This window comes from Phaseolus vulgaris, chromosome 9 (genome assembly GCF_051622355.1).
Source record: "Phaseolus vulgaris cultivar YP4 chromosome 9, ASM5162235v1, whole genome shotgun sequence".
In the NCBI taxonomy this organism is placed as follows: Eukaryota; Viridiplantae; Streptophyta; class Magnoliopsida; order Fabales; family Fabaceae; genus Phaseolus; species Phaseolus vulgaris.
Window position 1 is genome coordinate 10,100,177 of NC_143506.1, and position 22,211 is coordinate 10,122,387.

Sequence of the window (22,211 nt, forward strand, 5' to 3'; positions counted from 1 at the left end):
AACAAATAAATGAGTAGACTGTATAAGAGTCATACAAATTATAGATAAGTTTAGTTTGCTTGATATATATGAATATACTAGACAAAAAAAACTTTAAATTAGAAAATTTATAAATATTTTATCACGTATTATGTATTATACATTGTAAATTTTCACTGTAATTTAAAAATACTTTATAACACAAATTTATGTGCAATGGTAATTTAAAAGTTTTCCATTCTTCAATCAATTAAAAATTACAGGTGAAATGTTTTTTAAAGTAATTATAAAAGTTATAAATTTATTATACTTTAAAGCTTGTGATTGAATACTAATATATTTTTTTCATAGTTAATACATGCACTATTTGTTCAAAAAAACATAATTTTTTATTTCAAAAATTACAATTAAGAATTTGCTTAAAATTTGGGTATATATATATATATTATTAATATATGAAATTTTGGCACATACATTAATTAAAAGTCTTATTTAATACTATATGTAAATAGTTTTTATTAAAATTAACAAATTTATCATGATTTTGTGTATAATTACATTACAATACGTTTGCATATTTTTCAATTCAGATAACATAAATGTCTTTTGAATATGTAAAGCAAATACAATTTACAAATTGATATAAAGATTTGCCAGGCAGTGGTAGAGGTGAATATAAAGATAAATGAACTTTCCAATAGAGTTCGGGACAGCTGTCATCTTTTAATTGGCACATTTCAACACTATATAGGTCAGTCTTCAAGGCACATGCCCCAATTGAGAGTGCCATTACAGCTTGGATCAATTTCGCGCTCTCAACAAGCTCCCGCAAAAAACCCTTATTGGGGACAATGAGTAAGTCTCCGCGCAGAGATCTACAAGTCTTGGATTTCAATGGAGAGGATGATGCCCCTGCCGCAGACAAAGACCTCCATCACCAGTCCCTACCTAACCACGATCCTCTCGGTAAGGCGATTTCCCTAAAATCCTAATTCGCCAAAACAAACTTCATATTCAATCGATATTGTTCATATGTAGTACTTGTTTTGCCTTTAGAATGCAAAACGCTGATTTGGTAGGTGTGGCCATTGTGCTATTCATGTTTGATGATTAATATTTTGAAGTATAGTATATGTTTCCTGGAGAGTCAAATTGAAGGAACTGAAGGAGAGAGATGAAACTTGCAGCAGAGTTTTTCTCTCAACGTTTTTTGTTTGTCTGAGGACTTGATTTTATCAAGAATTTTAAAATTCTGATATCTTGATTCTTGGACATCGTTTTTCTGTCTCTTGATTTTCCTCACAATAAATCTTAAGTGACTATGTTCTTGCTATTGTTGAATGAATATATGTAATCTTTCATCACCAATAGGATTTACACATGATTCAGCGATTTGTATGCTTTTAATTCACAATTTGTCAAGAAAAAATCTAAAAGCCTAGTTAGTCTAAATTTTTATAGGAAGAATTTGAAAGAACGCTTGTGAACTTGTCCTATTTGATTTTCCCACTCTCTAACAATGCATGTACTTTATGTTACTATTTAATTGGTTCATTTCCACTTCTAATTGTGTCTTATAAAAAGTATCTTAAATCTTAGTTGCATTATGGATTATGAACTGTAAGATTTTGTCTCCCACTCTTAATTATGGAAAATGTGCTTTAGCTATACCTTGTAGTCTTTATTTTAGTAATTTTGCATTCTTGAAATAGGTTCCCTCTCATGTCTCTCAGTTATTTTTTCCCTTTCATATTATACAAGCATTTTGACTATATTATGCCTGTCATGACTTCTTGTGTTGCTTCTGTTCTTCTCTAAGCTGGTTTTCAATTAATTGATTGTACATAGCCGATGATATATTGACAGATTCCCAGGTGAACAAGGTTGGCATAAAGAATGTTGCCGGTATTCCTTGTGTTGGTGTAGGTGGTGCTATTTTTAATTTGGAAAAGAGTGGTTCTGAACCTTCTCCTGACACACTGGGAGATGTATATGATAGTGAAGAGAAGAAATCTGTGTTGGAAGCCGACAAACAATCAAATTCGACTAGTCATGAAAATGATTATCATATTAAAGATATTTATGACCATAACAAGCTAGAGAAAATGGATATAAGTGGCGAAGTATCTTCACCTGAAACAAACCAGATTGACCCTTCAGGGATTTCTTACAGTGTACTGTAACTTCAATTTTGCCAGATTACAGTCTAAGGAATTGATTTAATTGTGAGATTTATATCTATGTTCAATTCATTTACAGAATGAATCAATTGATGTCAATTCAGAAGCTGATGAGAGTGCTCCAACAAGTCCTGCTTCTGATATTCCAGAGAATGGTGGTATATTTTTTATAATCCTGGTCTCCTGATAACAACACTTTCAATTTGAAAATTATATTGCAGTTTACTCACTTAAGTATTCATTTTTCCAGTTTCATTAAATGGTTTTGGATTGAATGGCACAGACAATTCTGACATGGTAAAGTTTATTTCAGTGACTCCCATTTTGTGCTAAAGATATTGACATGACATGCAGTGTTTTTTCACCTTTATGTTTTTTTAGATTTTGGAATTTCTCTAGTTGTTTTTTACTGCCGTTGTTTTTACTTTTTCATCTCTGATGCATATTATTGTTTTTTGGTTTGGTTTTTCTTTCCCCTGCTGCTGCTTCATCAAGTATACTTTTCTTTACCTGAGAATATAAGCTTTTGTATTATCTCTTTAAGCTAAAAATTTGGTTCATTCTTATCTCTCAATGTTGTACATCAATATAAAATGCTTTCTATGGTATTTAACTTACTATTTTTGTGTTATGTTGGTTTATTTTGATTTTTTGTTCACTATTATTTTCTTCAATGTATTTTCAGGATGACACAAATACAGAAGTCGTTCTTCATCCTGATTATGTCAGGTACCAAGATAATTATTATCTGGGGCCAAAGTTAACCTTCTCACCCTTTTGTGTCAAGATCAATGTTTCAACTGCTTGTATAAAGCAAGAAGCCTTTGATCTGGAATGGGCACTGGATGATCTCATTGACATTAGTTGTCAGTTGTTTCAAAGTGTGAGTTTTGTAGTTCTATTGCTTTCATTACACACACAATGATAAATAATGAAATTACTCTATGAGTGACTTTAAAAGAGTTACTCTTTATCTTCACTTCTAATTGTTTAGTCTAATTGTTCTAAAGAGGACATCAGCTTTAACCATTGGATTAAAAGAAAATGAAGGAAAAATTGGTAGTAACTTGATCCTTCTGTATGTGTGTTGCGTATAAATTCTATAATTCTTTGGTTATGCCCTTTTTTCAGAGTGGAACCATCATTATTAAGCTTAGAGTATTATCAAGTAATGCAATCCAGTCAAATCATGTAAGCAATGCTTCAGGTGAGTGCAATTACTAAGGTTGATTAATGTGGAATGGTTTTCTTCATTATAGCTTGGCATATTTGATACAACTTATTTTTTTTATTCAACTGTAGGTATAAATTTATGTGGGTAAATTCTGGTATTAGGAGTTTGTAGATTGTTTTGCAGATGTTAACTTATCTGTTACGTACTGTATGTGCATTTCTTTACATATGCTAGGTGTTGAGGAATTGGAAATCGCAGTTGTTGATTACAATTGGTCCCTGAGACATAGGCAAATCACATCTCTTAGTACGAAATACTTGGCGTCTTGGAACACTGCGCTACAGTAAGTCATTAAGTTCTTTATAAACCTGTGATGAGTGGTTTCATTGTCTTGGTAAAGTTTATTTGGAAGAGGATATGTTTTTTTTGCTCTGAAATTTATGTCATTTTAGTGATGTTTATGTTTATTTTTTGTAGCGCTGATGTAGAAGGCAATGAAATTGATTCACATGCATCAAGATGCTACTTCCCTAAGTAAGAAATTAATTTCCTTTTCCTTTCTGACAAGTTTACCTTGATGTATTGACGCTGTAGTCCATAGCTTTTATTTTAAAAGAATTTTCAGGTTTAGTACTTTATATCCTTTGCTGTTGCATGGTATATATGTTGTCTTTTTATTTTCCTTTCCCCCCCCTTATTCAGTAGTTTATTCTATATGGTTTAATGTGTTTCTGAAATGTTTGGTTTAGGATGTTATAGCTTTTGGGATAAATAGTTCATGGCATGGTATTAGAGGCTTTATGGCCATGGTCTAGGGTGTAATTTGCTCTACTCATTCTTCCAACAGAGAATGTCAAAGATATCATTTATTGGAAATATGAGAGTCCATGGTTACATTTTCCATTGATTTAAGTAGAAACTTCAATAATTCTGTTGTGTTGAGGAAATCAAGTTTGCATAAATCTACTGATTTTTAGATACTCTTTTAATGTGTCTATTATTAGACTGGGTATAAAAGATCACGATATCTTGTATCTAACCATTAGAGCCTACTGCATTATACTATCATTTTCTAGTCATCATATTTCATGTGTATGCGTGTGTTTTTCTTTGGTGGGGAGTGTAACTTCTGATAGCATGTTTAACTCTGAGAATTTATGATCTGAAACAGTTTTGAGGAGAATTTTGATGATGTTATCTATCCAAAAGGGGATCCAGATGCTGTTTCCCTAAGCAAGAGAGATGTGGATCTCCTGCAACCAGACACATTCATTAATGACACAATTATCGATTTTTACATCCAGTAAGTTTTGTCTTTCTCTATCTGTATACATATAATTCTTTTGTTCCATTTTTTGTTAAAAAATATTTATTCATAATTTCTAACATTGTACAATAACATTTTTATCTTGTTCTACCTGTCTTAACTGCAGAGCTTGCCATATCTTCTCTTACCTTCAAAAACTAAATGCACTTTTGTATTGTCTATTTAACATGCATTTTAGAATTGAAAATAGATAATCAAACTTATGGGAAGAGGAATATCAACATATACCGTGCTTGTACAATGAGAATTTGTGATTGTAGGCTACTAAAATGATTGATAATTAGGATTATGTGAAAAGGCAAAAGATATTAAATAATATAAAATTGTTGTATTCTGAAATTATTGTAAGTCCAGGAGCAACACTCCTCTATGGAGTACTATAAGTTGATTATTTAGTTAACAAGGAAATGGAAATGAAAAGCAGCAAGAAAAAGAACAATCAGAACCTAATTAATGGGTCTTTCTCCCCCTTTAAAAAATTATCTTCTCTTCGACCAATAGCTCCCCTTCCACTTTATTCATGTTTTTCTTACCCTCTCAACATTGTAGAGTTTCCTCCCCAATTCCCTGATGCCAGGTGTAACATCAGTTACTCTCTCCATCCTTGCTTTTTCTACTCATGACAGCAGTTCTCACCCTGCATTAATTATATGCCTGCCTATTTCTTTTTTTTTTTGTCTTCTGGTATACTTATGTTGAAGGCCATTAAAATTGTAGGGTTTTAAATCTAGATTTTGATTCTTGAAGGAGGTTGACAATTTGCAAATCTCAATTTTGGCAGGTATCTTAAGAATCAAATACCAGAGGAGGAAAAACCTAGATTTCATTTTTTTAATAGTTTTTTCTTTAGAAAGCTGGCTGATATGGACAAAAATCCATCTAGTGCTTCTGATGGAAAAGCAGCATTTCTACGTGTTCGTAAATGGACAAGAAAAGTAAATTTATTTGCAAAGGATTATATCTTCATTCCTGTGAACTTCAAGTAAGACTTTATGAAAGGTTTGGTTCTCTGACTTTCTATTTGTATTCAAGTTCTGATCAGCATTTTCTTTTCATGTGATGATAGTCTTCACTGGAGTTTAATAGTCATATGCCATCCTGGTGAAGTGGTTAATTTTAATGGTGAGAAATCAGTTTATATTCTTCTTGTGATTCTCTGTTTTCAGAGATTTATGTTATTCTTGGTATTCTAGACAAGGAGCTGCACAATTCACTTAAGGTACCCAGTATATTGCATATGGATTCTATAAAAGGAAGTCACAGTGGTCTGAAAAACTTGGTGCAAAGGTAGACTAAAACTTCTCACTTTCTTTTATTCCCCTCTTAATCTCTTTCCTGTATCAAAAAATGTATGCAGATTTTATGTATTTTTTTTATTGAAACTAAATTCAATGTTATATATGTGGTATTGCCTTTGGCTTCATGTTTAAGACCTTTTTAGACTCTGCCCCTGCAGCTGAATTTTGCAATTATTGATTTGGAAGCTTTATTAAATTGTGATTTTATAAAGCAATTGATAATGAATCTCCTGGTGGTTAGTGTGCTTCCTTTAATTATATTATTAGTCTTGAAATTTTGCATGACTTTTAATTTAACCAAAATTTGTAAATTGTTCAATTTCTTACTTTCAATATCTTAAGCCAGTATTTGCGTATAATAATTCATTTAAATGCTGTCCACTTTGTAAGTACTCAACTTTTTGCAGTGTAAGACATGTATAAATCTGAATAATAGAGCTCAGACCAATGACAATGCATTCTTTTTATCAAACTGTAAGCGGTTCTTGTAGATAAAATTTCTGTGTTATTGAAACTCTTAGAATTTGGGCTTAGTTTAGGACTTAGCTCATAAAACTGTCTTTTAAGGTGAATTAAGAACTACTTAATATGTGGGAATGCGACAAGAGTCGACATCTTGGTGACTCAATGCTCTGTGGCATTTAACTCAACCTTTCTGGCCAAGCCCCTTATATTCTAGGTGTGACAACAGCAAAGGTGGCTTTTCAACAGTAACAAATACTCAAATGCTATATTTCTAATTTACGACTTTAATTTTGGTTTCATCTTTAAATTCTTGAACCGTGAAAATGCCAATATCATGATTGTTTTATCTTTGATTGCCGCAATACAAACAAGAACCAAACTCAATGTGCTTATAGACACTGCTCATTTGTATTGGCATTTTCTTTTACCTTTTTTTTTAAAATTGACATTAATATCAATTTTATTATCCTGTTATACATGTTTATTTCCTTTGCAACTGTGCAGATTCCTTATATTTGCATTGTCGGTTAAAAAAGGTGAACTCAAGAGAGTTGTACTTGTTCTTTTTTTCTCCTCTGTTATTTGCAGTTACCTGTGGGAAGAGTGGAAAGAGAGACACAAGGATACGTTGGAAGAAGACCTTTCATCAAGATTCTTCAACATGTGTTTTCTTCCACTTGCGGTAACGCCTGCTAACATTTTGACGATTTTCACCAGGGCAATAATTTTTCCTTTAGAGAGACACATTAGTGTTTAAATGAAACAAATTTCTGTTTTATTATTTGCTGAGAAGTAGATATTAGATTGTTTCGGAAACTGGCTGTTTTTTTTTTGTGAAAAATTTCTTACTAGTTGATGTTGATGAAAATCTTTTTCACTGGCTTAATTATTCATATATAAAATACAGATAATTGTTTCAATCCATTATATGTTAGGAGTTGTTTTGGGATAAACCAAAAAAATAATCTAAAGATTGAATGAGTGGGACATTTTAGGTCTTGAGATTTTAAAAGCTGTTAATCCATGATTTTGCGAAAGCAATATTCATTTTAATCTTCTTCTACTTTGTTTTCCATTGATGTTCTGCAAAGTCAAGCATTTTAGAAATGAGAGTTTTTAAAAATCTCATACTAAAGTGCCCTACTCATTCAATCTTGTAGATTAATTTGCGCTTTATTGGGTTTTCCTCCAAACTTTACTTTACATACATTTGAAGAGGAAAATCCCATCACTTGATAATTTTAATTTCCCCTCTTTTGCTACAAACCATTGCATGCCTTTTTGTTAAGGGTGGGCAAAAAATCCAAATTACAAAATCCAATCCATAATTATCCAAATCCATATTTTTGGATTTTAAATCCAATTCATTTAATTGAATATGGATTAGATATAGATTGGATACATTATTGGGGTTATCTAAATTACATTTCGTGTTGGATTTTGACTTGGTCCAATGAAGGTTGAGCCAAGAAAATTCGGGCCCAGATTGAGCAAAGTCAGCCCAAGTCCACGTTGAGTTAAGTCGTTTGGGCCCAAGTCGAATCGAGTCGGTATGGGCCAAAGTCGAGCCAAGTCATTTCGGGCAAACTGGGCCAAGTCGAGCTAACTGGCTCATATTGAGTCGACCCGAGTCGGTCGGGGCTGATATTGAGCCAAGTTGGCCCATGCAAATGTCTAGACGAGCTGGAACAGGCCCATGTCTAGCTGAGTCTTTCTGGTCCGATATTGAGTTGAGCGGGCCCGAGTCGATATTCAGACGATCGGGTCAGGGCTAATGTCGAGTTGAGCGGGTCTGGGCCCATGTCGAGCCGAGCGGGTTTGGGCCCATGTTGAGCCGAGCGGGCCTGATCTGATGACGAGACGAAAGGGCCCGGGTCGATGTCGAGTCGAGCGAGTTGGGGTCGATTTCGAGTCGTTCAAGCTTGGGCCGATGTCGAGCACAACATGCCCAGGCCGATGTCGAGTTGAGCGGGCCTGGGCTACTGTCGAGTCGTTTGGGTCGGGGACGATTTCGAGTTGTTTGGGTCGGGGCCGATTTTGAGTTGTTTGGGCCTAGGCCGATGTTGAGCCGAGCGGGTCCGAGACGATGTCGATTCGAGCGAGTCCGCGCCAATGTCGAATCATTCGAGTTCGGACCAATGTCGAGTCGTCCGGGCCTGGGCCAATGTCAAGCATAACGGGCCTGCGCCGATGTTGAACCGTTCAAGCCCGCGTGGATGTCGAGTCGTTTGAGCCCGAGCTGATGCTGAGTCGTCCGGGCCCAAGCCGATGTCGAGTCAAGCAGGTATGGGTCGATGTTGAGTCGAGCGGGTCGTGGTTGATTTCGAGTTGTTCGAGCTTGGGCTGATGTTGAGTTGAGTGAGCCCGAGCCGATGTCGAGATGAGCAGGCCCGAGCCAATGTTGAGCTGAGTAGGCCTGGGTTGATGTCGAGACGAGCGGGTCCGGGTCGATGTCGAGTAGTTCGAGCCTGGGACGATGCTGAGTTGATTGGGCCGGAGCCAATTTCTAGCAAAGTGAGCCCGGGCCGATGTCGAGTCAAGCGGGCCCGCGCGAGTGCTGAATCGTTCGAGCCTAGGCCAATGTCGAGTCGTCCGAGCCCGGGTCGATGTTGTTTTTTTTGGGCCCAGGCTGATGTCGAGTGAGCGGGTCTGGGTCAATGTCGAGTCGAGCTGGTCGAGGTCGATTGAGTCGTTTGAGCCCAGGACATTGGCATAGGCTGGTGTCGAGTTGTTCGGGAACGGGCCTATTTCGAGCATAGCGAGGACGAGCCGATGTCGAGTCGAGCGGGCCCGCGCCAATGCCGAATCGTCCGAGCCCGGCCCAGGTTGATGTCGAGTCGAGCTGGTCGGGGTCAATTTCGAGTTGTTTGAGCCCGTGACGATGTCGAGCTGAGCAGGCCTGAGTTGATGTTGAGTTGAGTGGGTGACAGAGATCAAATGGAATCATATCAGCGGGCCTGGGCTGATGTCAAGACGAGCGGTGTCGGGCTGATGTCGAGTCGTTTGGGCCCGGGCCGACGTTGCGCTGAGCAGGCTTGTCCTGATGACGAGACGAGTGGGCCCGAGTCGATGTCGAGTCGTTCGAGCCTGGGCAAATGTTGAGCACAACAGGCCTGAGCCGATGTCGAGCTGAGCGATTCTGGGCCGGGGTCGATTTCGAGTCGTTTGGGCGTAGGTCGATGTCGAGCTGAGTGGGCTCGCGCCAATGTTGAATCATCCGAGTCCGGACCAATGTCGAGTCGTTCGGGCCCAGGCCAATGGCGAGTCGTTTGAGCTCGGGTCGATGTCGAGCACAACAGGCTCGAGCCGATGTTGAGCTGAGTGGGCCTGGGCTGATGTCGAGATGAGCGGGTCGGGGTCGATGTTCAGTCGAGCAAGTCTTGGTAGATGTCGAGTCGAGCGGGCCTGGGCGATGTTGAGTCGTCCAGGCCCAAACCGATGTTGAGTCGTCCGGACCCGAGTCGATGTTGAGTCGTTCGGGCCCGAGCCGATGTCGAGCTGTTTAGGTTTGGGTCGATGTAGAGCCGAGTTGGTCCATGTCCAGGTTGAGTCGGCTTAGGTTCAGTTCGAGCCAAGTTAATCTGTGTCCATTTGAAAATGGATTTAATGTAACAAAGTGTATTTAATCCACTTTAAATAAATTTTAAAAAAATCTAAATATATTTGATCTAGTTAAAGTGGATATGGATTTTAAATCCAATTCATTTAAATTCAATCGATGACCACCTTATTTTTTGCATTTGTATCTTTCTTCAAATGGCTCATTATTAGTTGAGTTATTCAAGGAACTAGGATCACTTTGTGGCTCTATTCTCTGAAATGATTATTTAAATGTCGTGATTGAATGCTCTAACTCCATGACAGTTGGCCACAGCAAGAATATTTGTATGATTGTGGCCTATTTCTTCTTAAGACTGGTCACTTTTTGCTTGTGCTGCTTGAGTATTTTTTTTTATTGTTATGATTAAATGGTCGCTCTCCATGACAGTTGCCGCAGCAAGAAAACTCGTATGATTGTGGCCTATTTCTGCTTCACTACCTAGAGCTGTTCCTTACTGAAGCACCTCTTAATTTCAATCCTATCAAACTAACCAAGTTTTCCAACTTCGTAAGTGATCTACTTATTCTTTTAGTTCTGGTGCATTTCACACTTTTTGTTTGAACACAAAAATGAAATCATTGGAAAAAGTTTCCATTCTAAAATCAATTATCTACTCAATTGGTTCTCAATATACAAAGAGTTGTGTTTTGCTAAAAAGTTTCCATTCTAAAATCAATTATCTACTCGATTGAAAATAATTTTACCCATAATTCATTTGTTGCAACGTCCTCAATTTCATTAATCTCTTCATGCAAGTAGTTCTAGCGAACAACTTTCTTAGCATTCTCTTCAATGCACTAATTGGGTGAAGTACATATCCTATTACCTGGGTCTCGCATAGAATTCTACTCAATGATAGTATGATAAAGAATGTATTAAATGGGTGCGATGTCAACATTTTTGTCTTAGTTGTTGACCGTGCTTAATTAAGTATTACTACATCTTCCAATTTTTGCAGTTCCTTGCATAGTTGTCTTAATGTTTTCTATTTTTCACATTTGAAAGGTTACTGGCATGTTAATAACGGGATTCTTATATGAATTTGACCTAATATAACTAGTACTTTCCAGCTTAATGTGGACTGGTTTCTGCCTGCTGAAGCTTATCTCAAGCGAACACTGATCCAGAAGTTAATCTTTGAACTTGTGGAAAACCTTGGTTCACACGAAATCTCTTCCTCTGGCTGTAGCGATGGCAATGAGTGTTTAGAAAATAATAACAGAACTGGGATCGATCATGCTGAAGTCAATAAGGAGTCAACAGCTTCCCATGCACGGCAGGGAATAGAAATCACTCTATTGTCCGGTTCGTCATCTTTGGATCCTCAATCTTTTAACAGTTCAGGCTTGGTTCTTAAAGAGCTTTTTGAGCCAGGAGCTACTGCAGGAGCAATGTTGGGACAATGCCAATCTTTTGACCAGCGTTTCAATGGTTCAATATATTCGATGGAGGTACCTACTTGTGTCTGCATTTTTTTCTTGAATATGTTTGAACCACGCCCTGTACTACAGAAGACTTGCATGTTTGTCAAATAATTTATGCTGTCTGCTTTACATTATACATTGAAAAATCAACTTTCGACCCATCACTTTCTGGAGCATAGTTCCTAAATATAGCCGTTCAAAGGATGTGTACATTTTTTATGCTGGCAAGACATTTATTTTAGATCCCATTACATTCTTTTACATTTATGTTGTAAAACTAACCTCTCCCCCTCTTTTTTGTTGTATGTTAATAGGAAGACACGGATATTGGGGAACAGTTTATGTACCTGCCTACAGATCCCAACTTCCAGCAAGTGGCTGGAATTATTCCTCAAACATGTTCTTTGCCATATCTTCCCAGGGAGTGTGGAGATGATACATGCCATAGACCAGAAATCTCTCTTCAAGCGAACCATGATGTGGTTGTGTCATCTCTAGATACATCAAATGGTGCCTTAGTTGATTCAGAAGATGTAAGGGTCACAAAAAATTGCCCTTCTGTGAGTGAGCCCAGGTCGTCCAATGAAGCTGAACAAGGGGAGAAAACTTGTTCGGCCATGGTAAACCCTGAGCATGTCAGAGATATATCCACCACGGTCTTGGGAAATTCTGAAGACTCAATTATGAATTGTGATGATAACAATGGAGATCTCCACTCTACTGGTCAAGAAACTCTGACAGTACCATCGCAACCAGTTTCTCATGTACCAGATTATGATGAAACTCCGACGATACCATTGCAACAAGTTTCACACGTGGCAGTTGACGAGGATACTCCGACGATACCATTGCAACAAGTTTCACACGTGGCAGTTGACGAGGATACTCCGACGATACCATTGCAACAAGTTTCACACGTGGCAGTTGACGAGGATACTCCGACGATACCATTGCAACAAGTTTCACACGTGGCAGTTGACGAGGACACTCCCACAATTCCAATGCAACAAGTTTCACACGTGGCAGTTGATGAGGACACTCCCACAATTCCACTGCAAGAAGTTTCTAATGCAGTAGGTGATGGTGAGACTTTTGATGGCGTGGCACCTGATATTTGTGAGGAACAAGCTCCGAAGAGGCGGCGGCTTATGCCTCTTGAATGCAATGGTGAGGGCACTGTGACAAAATCCGATTTGTAGATAACAAGATATAGATAAATATGGCTGGCTTCCTTACATTTATTTTTGAATTGTTTCTAGGTTTTACTTCACCTATGTAAATAGTGTCGTTGCTGGGTGGTTGTAGTAGTTATAGTCAATTCTGCGGCCTAAATTGGGAATTACCTGCGGACTTTAGATACAATTCAACCTGGCAATAGCAGGATTTTTTTTATTCATGACAATCTTTTAAGTTCCCTTCTCCTTACATCCTAACCTTCATACATAATTTTGCTATTGTTTCTTTTCATTGTTTGTGAAACTAGGGTTAACATGTTCTCTTAGAAATAGTCAAGTGGAAACCAATAAAAAGCTAATTAGCAATGATCAATGGCATGTAACTTGAAAATAACAAGTATGGGGTCAAAATTAGTGCGTGGAACATGTTAAACCTTATTTATATTTCAACAACTGATCATACTAAAATAACAATACTGGAAAAAATGTAATATGATAATAAACTTACTATAAACATTAAATTTAAATTTACTAAAATGAGATAATAAAATATTAGACCCACAGGTGCAGCCGTTATGTGATTTTGTTAGAAAATCTTAAAATTGATATGATTATTGTAAAAAAATGTATTCTAATCAGAACTTTAAATTTTAGAATGAATAGATGTCTATTAAAAAAATTAAATAAGTAATGTTAAAGCCATGTTCAGTAAATCATATCTATCTAATAAAAAAAAACCTGACTCAATTTATTCTCGTATTTTTTAAATGTACCAGTTTTGAATGTTACTCCGTGAAAGAGGTAACTTAAATTCTTCAATAAATAAAAATCATGAACTCAAAAATAGAAGAAAAAAAAACAAGCTTGGTTTCATAAAATTTGCTGTAATACAAGAAAGTATTTAATTATGCTTTAAAGAAATTATGCTTCGACTTTATTGATGGAAACACATAAAAGAACAAAATTTTAATCAATTTCAAAAATCATGAAACAAAAATAAGTATAAAACAAATTAATTATTGACAAACAAGTTTTTAATTTTTAATATTATAGTGCAATTTTTTAACCGTTATTGTATTTTCAAATAAAGTTGATTGTGTTTATAAATACAGTAAAAAAATGTATACACAAAAAAATTATTAAAAAAATCAACATTGTTAATTACTATAAACTATATACTATAGATAAAATAATTATTAAAATAAAATATTAATGATTTTTATATTAAAGTCATAAAAAATAGATAAAAAAATTGAATGAATTTATTTATTAACTTTTATATTAGTATAAAATACTTATATTTTTTTACCAAGATAGTTATTATTTATTAAGATATTTCTTTAAAGTTAATAAAATTGATTATGTTTATAAAGATAGAATTAATAAAAAAATGTGTAAAAAGACCAGTGAAAAAAAGTAGTTAAATTAAACTGACTATTAAGCCCAAACTTAAACCAAACTAAGGCTTCTTCTTCCTGCATCTCTGCGCTTTTCTTCCTACATCTCCACAATTTTCTAAATTTTGAAACTGGTTTTAACCTTTTATTTGAAAAAAGTCACCGTGGTTACCGGAAATAGGAATCTGGGAGTATGTTACGGATTCATCAATCCCGAACTGAATTATTTTGAGGGTGTTCCATAAGCAAATTTTGCATAAATTATTGATTATCGAATTATTGAATCCAAAAGCCTAAGTCTGTTACGAATTGGTGGATCCAATATGTTTTTTTTTTAATTATGGATTTCTGAATCTAGAATGGATATTTCTGTTACGCATTGGTGGATCCAGAATGTTTTTTTTTTAATGATGAATTTTTTATTGTGAAATGCATATTTTGAATTATGGATTGGTGGATCCAAAATTTGACTGAAAGTGTCAATCCAAAAATTTTCCTTATTCCATAATTCAGAATGCAAAAAAATAAATACAGGTGCATTTTAGGGTTTTTAAAAATTTTAGGGTTTTTAAAAAATAATAAGGAAAGTTTGATCTTTTCATAATATTGTGGGTGCAAGAAGAAAATTGTAGGGGTGCAGGAAGAAACTGCCACCAAACTAACATAAGCGAATGTATTTATACTGAATATGCAGTGGCTCTCGGGAGTTGATGTGCATTGTTTAGGCTTATCACAAGTTCTATCATATGCAGTGTGAGTTGGCGAAGTGAGGAACAGTGGGGAGATGCAGAATTGGAAGAAACTACAAAATCAATGCGTTCATTGGTCCCCAAAGGAAGAATCAACAGAAGGAGCATGACATGTCGATGCCTTACCAATTCACTCACTCAAACCCATAACCCCTTCGCTTCTTCTCTCCACAATAACCGCAACCCTCTCTTTCAGTTTTTCTCTGTAAGAAAACCAATTCCCTCTTCTTCTCTCATAAACTCTCTCAATGTTTTTCTCTGAAATCTTCGCGTTTCTATTTCGTCTTTTCTTCCAGGGTATTCTCCGACCCTCTTTTCGCCCGTTTTCCACCAACTTTAGGGGCGCGCCTACACCTGCTGCTTCTTCTTCTTCTGCATTAATGGCCAATCTCCATGCTGATTCCGTCACTTACCTCACGCAGCGAGAAGCCGCAGAGATCGACGAGACGCTCATGGGTCCTCTCGGCTTCAGCGTCGACCAGCTCATGGTCTTTCTTTCTTTCTCCTTTTTTTTTTCCGTTTCATTTTCGTGTGTTAATGTGTCGGTTAAATTAGTTAACGCCTTTTTGTTCTTAAATTTTAGGAATTGGCTGGTTTGAGCGTTGCTGCTTCAATTTCTGAGGTAGTTGTTTTTGCGTGTAATCATCTCAATTTTGCAAAGATAATTATAGTAATTGAAAATTTTGATTCCTGCTCTGCATTGGAGTCTTCTAATTGGTGTTTTGTTGCATTAGGTGACTGGAATGTGTTATGAAAGAGGAAATATCCTATGACTAATTGGTTCTCTTTCTCTCTGATATTTTTTTGCTGTTAATGGTGGTGCGTTTGTGCTTGAATTACTTTTTTTTCACAGGTTTACAAACCCAGTGAGCATAGTCGTGTTCTTACTATATGTGGCCCTGGTAACAATGGTGGTGACGGTCTGGTAGCTGCTCGCCACCTGCATCACTTTGGTTATAAGCCATTTGTGTGCTACCCAAAGCGTACCCCCAAGCCTCTCTATGCTGGATTAGTTACTCAGGTTGGATGGAACTCATTTTGACGAAGTTTGGAACTGCCACTCCTCTTTTTGTTATTGTGTTTTTTGTGTCTTCTTGCCATCTATTTCTTTGGGTTTAACGAGTTACTTCAAGTCTCATGAGTTGTTGTTGTTGCTGTAGCTTGAAGCACTGTCGATCCCATTCTTGTCAGTGGAAGAACTACCGTCAGATCTTTCAAATGACTTTGACATTCTTGTAGATGCGATGTTTGGATTCTCATTTCATGGTAGGTATTTTTCTTTTTAAGATGCATTTGAACATCTAGAGCATCTACGTAATTCTCACCCGTGTTTTGCAAACCAGGAACCGAACAACATACTGTTACCACTGTTTTTCTGCCTCTAATCATTAATTGTCTTTTTTTTTCATGTATGCCTCCTTGTTATTTTGATGCTTACTGTTAGGATGCTCGTGGGACCCCTGTTAGGATCAATATCATTGCTACAATCATAATCTGCAGCACCACTCAGTTAAATTAAATAATTCTTTCTTTGTTGTCAAAGTCTTTCACATCCCATCACATTGGCTCTGAATTCTGAACTACTGTATGGATCAAGCAACAAATAATTCCATTTTAATTTTATATTGTTATACTTTGTTATTTTCTGTTTCTTCAGGTTCTCCCAGGCCTCCTTTTGATGATTTGATCCAGAGACTTGTCTCTTTGCATGATAATAATCAAATTGGCCAAAAAAGATCAGTTATAGTGTCTGTAGATATTCCCTCTGGGTGGCATGTTGAAGAGGGAGATGTTGATGGTGCAGGCATTAAGCCTGATATGTTGGTATGTATCTGGGATATAATATCCTTGGATGTTTATTTCAACACAATTTGTGTTTCTATTGAGATACCATTTTTCCATTGTGTTTAATTTTTTTGTAGGTTTCTTTGACAGCCCCAAAATTAGGTGCAAAGAAGTTCGGTGGTCCTCACCACTTTCTAGGAGGTAGATTTGTTCCACCTGCTATTGCAGAAAAATACAAGCTTGTACTTCCACCTTATCCTGGAACATCCATGTGTGTTCGAATTGGAAAGCCTCCACAAATTGATATCTCTGCTCTAAGAGAGAATTATATCTCACCAGAATTTCTTGAAGAGCAGGTGGAGGCCAACCCTATTAATCAGGTAATTTTCATGTGAAACAATACTGTGTTGCAGAATTGTCCTTCTTTTACCCTCTGTGTTTGTTAAGGAATTTAGTACTTTGCCATGATCTATTTCAGTTTCCAAATCTGAGATTTTAATGACTACAAATGATTTCCTATTTACAATATTATTTTTGTTATCTTCAGTTTCGCAAATGGTTTGATGATGCAATGGCTGCTGGTTTGAAGGAACCAAATGCCATGGCCTTGTCAACTGTGGGGGAGGATGGAAAACCGTAAGATCTGCTTTTTTTTTTATGTTAAAATGGTGTTTTCCTGAATATCAGTGGGTCTCGTAAAATGAATTACTATTCCATACTTATGAATAATATGTGTAATACTGAACTAAAAGTTGCAAATTACTCTTCTTGATCTGCCTACAGCTCATCACGAATGGTATTGCTAAAAGGCTTGGATAAGGATGGATTTGTGTGGTCAGTAATGATCTGTTAATTTTATCTTAGACCTGTTGTATTTTGGCAAATGCTTATTTGAGTTCAGCTAATGCAATTGATTTGCACAGGTACACAAACTATGAAAGTCGAAAGGCACGTGAATTATCTGAAAATCCTCAAGCATCGCTGCTTTTTTACTGGGATGGTTTAAACCGGCAGGTGAGTAGTATTGTTCTGGCTAGTTACATCTTCAGATTGACTTATTCTTCATGGAAATGATGAAGTTTATTTTCCATGCCAAACAATATCACGCCTTCTTTCTTGGAAACATGGTGCAGCATGCCATAATGTACTTTTATTTGAGGGAAAAGGAGGATAGGTATAATAATTCATAGTTACAATATAACACCAAGAGACCATTTAGGATTTGGATGACTAAAATCTCAGGTGGTATAGCATAGGGGATTAGAATATCTACTATCAATATGGCTTATACTTTTGGAGGCTTGAGTTGATGCGTTTCGGTAAGATTCAACTGGGATTCATAAGGGCTTGATCTGTTTGGCGATTCTTCTACGTGGTTTTAATTTTCTTAAGCCTGTGTAGACAAAATTTGATTTTCCATGTTAAAGTCAAAAACAGACAGCTAGAAATTTTAGTCATGATAAAACATGAACGATGTGAAGTCTGTGTCCTTTATCATTGTTGTGTTCACTCTTTTATCTAGCAAAATAATAATCCATATTGATCTTAATCCAGTCTGTTTATTTATCTATATTAGTTGCATTAAGTTTGATATTAATACCACCAAAACTTCCTGCAGTTGCTTACCTGGATTCTCCGTTAAATACTTTTTTTGAATCATTTTGTTTCTTTAAATGATCTTATCTTAGAAAACCTGCACAAGAAGTGATAGAAGATGAACATCAGTGATATTTCTGCTATACAAATTTAATTTGTTGTTGTTGTTGTTGTTGTTGTTATTATTTTGCATTTTCTGACTTGATTTACATTGGTGAGGAACAATGGTTAGTGTGTCAATTTAACTTGATACATACAGTTTGATAATGCAAACTATGTGTCACTGCATTTTGGAGGCGTGCCTCAACTATTGGATAATCTTGATATTTTAGGACTGTTGGATACTATACTAATAGGGAAAATATGAAGCAACTTTTGATTGACTGATTCTGTTTTCCCAGGTCCTTTTACTAGAACCAGCTGTAATCAATAGTTTATCAGTATCTTAGAGAAATGATTTTTTTTCCTTGGTATTTTAGGCTCCTAAAATTGTGTACAGTTTTCATAATTTATTTCCTCCCTAGTTCATATTTGACTATGGAAAGAAAACTTATTTTATCCATTCCTTTTTACTTATTTATTTTCCTAGGTGCGGGTAGAAGGACCTGTTCAGAAAGTATCTGATGAGGAATCAGAACAATATTTCCATAGCCGTCCTAGAGGAAGTCAGATTGGAGCAATAGTCAGCAAGCAGGTCTACTTCTACCTATCTTTAAGTCTAATTGTTATATATGGAAATGATATGGTATGTAAACTTATAATTTCAATTTCTTGGATCATGGATCATTAGAGTACTGTAGTACCTGGTAGGCATGTTCTCTATCAGGAGTACAAAGAACTGGAACAAAAATACGCTGATGGGTAAGTTTTTGAACAATTTCTTCTGACTCAAATGTTATTTGTGAATTCTGATCAAATATGAAACTCCCTTGAGATGGTCTATAACCCCATGTCTTCTCATTGCTTGGACTTGGAAAGCTGAGTAGCTAACCATCTCATTTGGCCACAATTATACCCTTTTCTCCCATTTGTTAACTCTAGGGGAGCTGTAAATAATACTCATATTTTCTACTTGCAGAAGTTTGATCCCCAAACCTAACTGGGGAGGATATAGACTCACACCACAACTTTTTGAGTTTTGGCAAGGACAGAAATCTCGCTTGCATGACAGGTGGTTGCATCCTTGTTTGTGATAGGTTTTCTTGTTTTTAAGTTGTTTTTTTCTTTTTCTATGAATGGATGAAGTCAAACACTATGTACATAATAGTTTTTAGTAACATGTATTGGGTTTTCAAGCCACGGTGTTCAAGATATGAGCCGTATGCCTATCAATTTGAGTTGATCTATATCCTAGTCTGGCTGCTTGGATATGATAAACGTTATAAAGTAATCTGCCACATCTACAACATTATATGACAATTTTCCATTAAAAAGTTAGTGACTATCTCTATCCTCACAAAAAAATTGAGTTACTTAAATAAGTTTGAGGTTTATATTGAAAATCAACACTTACAAGCTTTTTCTGCATCCCCTCATCAGTCATCCTTAAATAGCCTAAATGTTGAACCTTATCTTGACATTGCTTAAAATTTGGATATACTTGTACTTGATGGGCTATTTGGAATTGTTTTTTTATTTGGGGACGTTGTTCAATTTTGAATTATCTTATTCTGGTATAGAATATGATTATCTGATCCTGGTGCTTTGTTACGTTTGGTCTATAAACAAACCGTCCATAGGAACCTGGTATTTTATTAGGAAGAACTATGGATATCCTATTACAAAGGTAAAGCATTGCAAAACTTCAAGGGTATGCACCGTCCACTCCCCAGACCTGTGGCCCCAATTCTCACAAATGACTAGTTACCTCTCCCTCTAAAACCCTGCTTATTCATAGTCAAGATGCATTATTTTTTCTTATTATCCCAATTAAACTAACTCCCTCACTAACATTTACTGATTGATGCTAAAGATATCTAATGCCCCTAAACATTTGCTTTTTATCATCGTGGCGAACAGCTTGTGATTGCTGAAAAGAGTTTCACTCTCAACCCCTCTTATTTATGAGCACGATTCCTGATTTCTTCTAAATATCCCAGCCCAACTCCCTTTTTCTTCCTTACTAACAGATGCTAGAAGATATCTAACACTAGCAGACACCTAACAGAAACATTTCACAGACTTCCTTTCCTTAAAAGATTTGTTTGAATTCCTAGTTAAAGGAGTACGATGTCCTAGAGTACACTCTAGTCTATCATTCTGTACCATAGCACATTTTCATATATAGTGAAGTAAATTTCCACAAAATTTTCCTGAGATTGTGTGCATGTTTATTGACAGGTTGCAATATACTCCCCATGAGATCAATGGACAGCGGCTGTGGAAGGTTGAACGGTTGGCTCCCTGATAATTTGATTTTTCTATTAAATATCTCAACTTGTAAAAAACTAAGAAAATAAAGTTGTTTCTAAATCTCAGCCTCTTTTTCTTTCAGCATGTTGAATTGTGCTGTATCTAATTTTTTCATATACTTTTACTTTTTTTTATGGCATTCTAAATAGACTTGATCGCAGGCCTACATTCCAAGTAAAAATTTAATAGTTCAGCAAAAGTAAATAAATAAATAAATCGGCTGATATCATATGATATGGGATAGCTTCATTTAGTCAACTTGAACTAATCTGAAATATTAGATAGTAGAAAACGTTATCCATTATCTTAAGACAGTGTCTTGTAACATGTAAGCGATAATAATTATGTGAATACCTTGTATTTATTGTCCGATATTGGTTGCTAGCCCCCTGCCTCGTATTTCTGAAATCGCTTGCATTTGTCACACCTGGAATCTACCAAATGTTTACAACTATGTGATTTTAAGTTGTTAACCTTTTTCAGCATCCTTTTTTCAAAGCCGCATTATTCTATTGTAGTTGTTGTATATACGGACAAGTATGTAAGTTTATTTTGTTTTTCATGAAACTAATCATGGTACCTCAGATCCATTGGTTTGAGATATTCAAAGGTATTGCCATTACCTCATTTTGAAATGGATTTTTCTGAACAGTGTATTTTACATTTCAAAAAGTCTATTTTAGATTGAGAGGAGGGTAGCTAAGGAAGATGGGCCTATATTTTCATAGGCCTACTATTTATGACAAACTTGAGGTTGTTGCTTCATACACCCAGCAAAATTTGAACCTGCATCATAGTAATGTGAAAAGAATAAAAGTACACTCTTTAGTTTTTAAATAGGAGTAGGGGGGTTCAAGTTAAAAATGTATTTGGGATTTGTTATTCTGCAACGCATTTTTGGATTAGATTTTTTGGAACATTTTTCTGGATTAGACATTTAGGAACAATTTTTCGAAATAGTCTTTTTCAAAATATGTTTCTAGCTTCTTTTTTTTAATCCATTTTTTAGAATATTTTTTTGGATTTTTTTTCTGGAATCTATTGTATTATTTGTATTATGGATTTGTTTTTTTAGAATGAGATTTCAGTTTTTCAGTTCTAGAATACAAAAAATCTATTATAGATTTCTTTTTCCAAAATGTATTTTTCAATTATGGAATGAAGAGCAATTCTAGAGTTTCAAAAATCATTGGGTGCATAAAGCAATTGGCCAAACTTGATAGAAGATGGTCGAACAAATAATTAATGGGCTCTAATTGAGTGTAGGAAGGGAAAATACTTTTACTTCCTGCACCTCCATAATTACGAACTGACTCATACTTAAAAAACCAAAAATACCCTCCATTGTGCACCACACTGCTATTACCATTGATCTCACTTCCATGTTACCTACACTCTTGAAGAGGAAGAAGAAAAAGTGAGAGATAATTAGTTGTAAAAAGCTCATTTCAAAAGACATTTCATGTATTATGAAAAAATTATTCTAGAAAATTTATTCCGAAATGTATATATATAAGAAAACTTGTAAAAAAATTATGTTCTAAAATCTATGTTATGTGTTCCAAATAATTTGTTTTGAAAATATTATTAAAGAAATTCTGTTCCAAAAAATCTATTCTAAAAATTATATTTCAAAATTTATTCGCAAA

At 35.6% G+C, this 22,211-nt stretch overlaps 2 protein-coding genes across 8 annotated transcripts; both read left to right on the plus strand.

The window, feature by feature from the left end:
• Nucleotides 1-650: 650 nt before the first annotated feature.
• On the plus strand, nt 651-12,844 carry LOC137820151 (putative ubiquitin-like-specific protease 2B). 7 transcript variants are annotated; one of them, XM_068624011.1, is made up of 16 exons: nt 651-945; nt 1,854-2,153; nt 2,239-2,317; nt 2,410-2,456; nt 2,845-3,042; nt 3,291-3,366; nt 3,568-3,676; nt 3,811-3,867; nt 4,505-4,636; nt 5,442-5,642; nt 5,727-5,782; nt 5,854-5,947; nt 7,012-7,105; nt 10,412-10,531; nt 11,095-11,475; nt 11,763-12,844. In XM_068624011.1, exons 1-16 carry the CDS (start codon nt 874-876, stop codon nt 12,645-12,647), a joined length of 2,901 nt encoding a protein of 966 aa, XP_068480112.1. In that variant the 5' UTR covers nt 651-873; the 3' UTR covers nt 12,648-12,844. The 7 variants fall into 7 exon arrangements, with proteins under 7 accessions (XP_068480112.1, XP_090151101.1, XP_068480108.1 ...); XM_090294975.1 differs by having other exon boundaries at nt 2,239-2,314; XM_068624007.2 differs by having other exon boundaries at nt 749-945; nt 1,828-2,153.
• A 1,776-nt stretch (nt 12,845-14,620) lies between these two features.
• On the plus strand, nt 14,621-20,719 carry LOC137820716 (pyridoxin (pyrodoxamine) 5'-phosphate oxidase). The gene is made up of 14 exons (XM_068624931.2): nt 14,621-14,974; nt 15,066-15,257; nt 15,353-15,391; nt 15,623-15,790; nt 15,930-16,035; nt 16,427-16,593; nt 16,692-16,934; nt 17,102-17,190; nt 17,338-17,388; nt 17,478-17,568; nt 18,740-18,844; nt 18,941-19,011; nt 19,229-19,321; nt 20,491-20,719. Exons 1-14 carry the CDS (start codon nt 14,834-14,836, stop codon nt 20,555-20,557), a joined length of 1,623 nt encoding a protein of 540 aa, XP_068481032.1. The 5' UTR covers nt 14,621-14,833; the 3' UTR covers nt 20,558-20,719.
• Nucleotides 20,720-22,211: the final 1,492 nt, after the last annotated feature.

What these genes read in the sequence shown, in the direction of transcription:
- LOC137820151 (XM_068624007.2), top strand. Translation starts at nt 831, where the DNA reads ATGAGTAAGTCTCCGCGCAGAGATCTACAAGTCTTGGATTTCAATGGA. An exon ending in ACCTAACCACGATCCTCTCG is followed by an intron (nt 946 to 1,827) that starts GTAAGGCGATTT and finishes GATTGTACATAG; the next exon opens with CCGATGATATATTGACAGAT. An exon ending in TCTTGGAACACTGCGCTACA is followed by an intron (nt 3,677 to 3,810) that starts GTAAGTCATTAA and finishes TATTTTTTGTAG; the next exon opens with CGCTGATGTAGAAGGCAATG.
- LOC137820716 (XM_068624931.2), top strand. Translation starts at nt 14,834, where the DNA reads ATGCGTTCATTGGTCCCCAAAGGAAGAATCAACAGAAGGAGCATGACA. An exon ending in TTGCTGCTTCAATTTCTGAG is followed by an intron (nt 15,392 to 15,622) that starts GTAGTTGTTTTT and finishes TTTTTTTCACAG; the next exon opens with GTTTACAAACCCAGTGAGCA. An exon ending in ATGCTGGATTAGTTACTCAG is followed by an intron (nt 15,791 to 15,929) that starts GTTGGATGGAAC and finishes TTGTTGCTGTAG; the next exon opens with CTTGAAGCACTGTCGATCCC.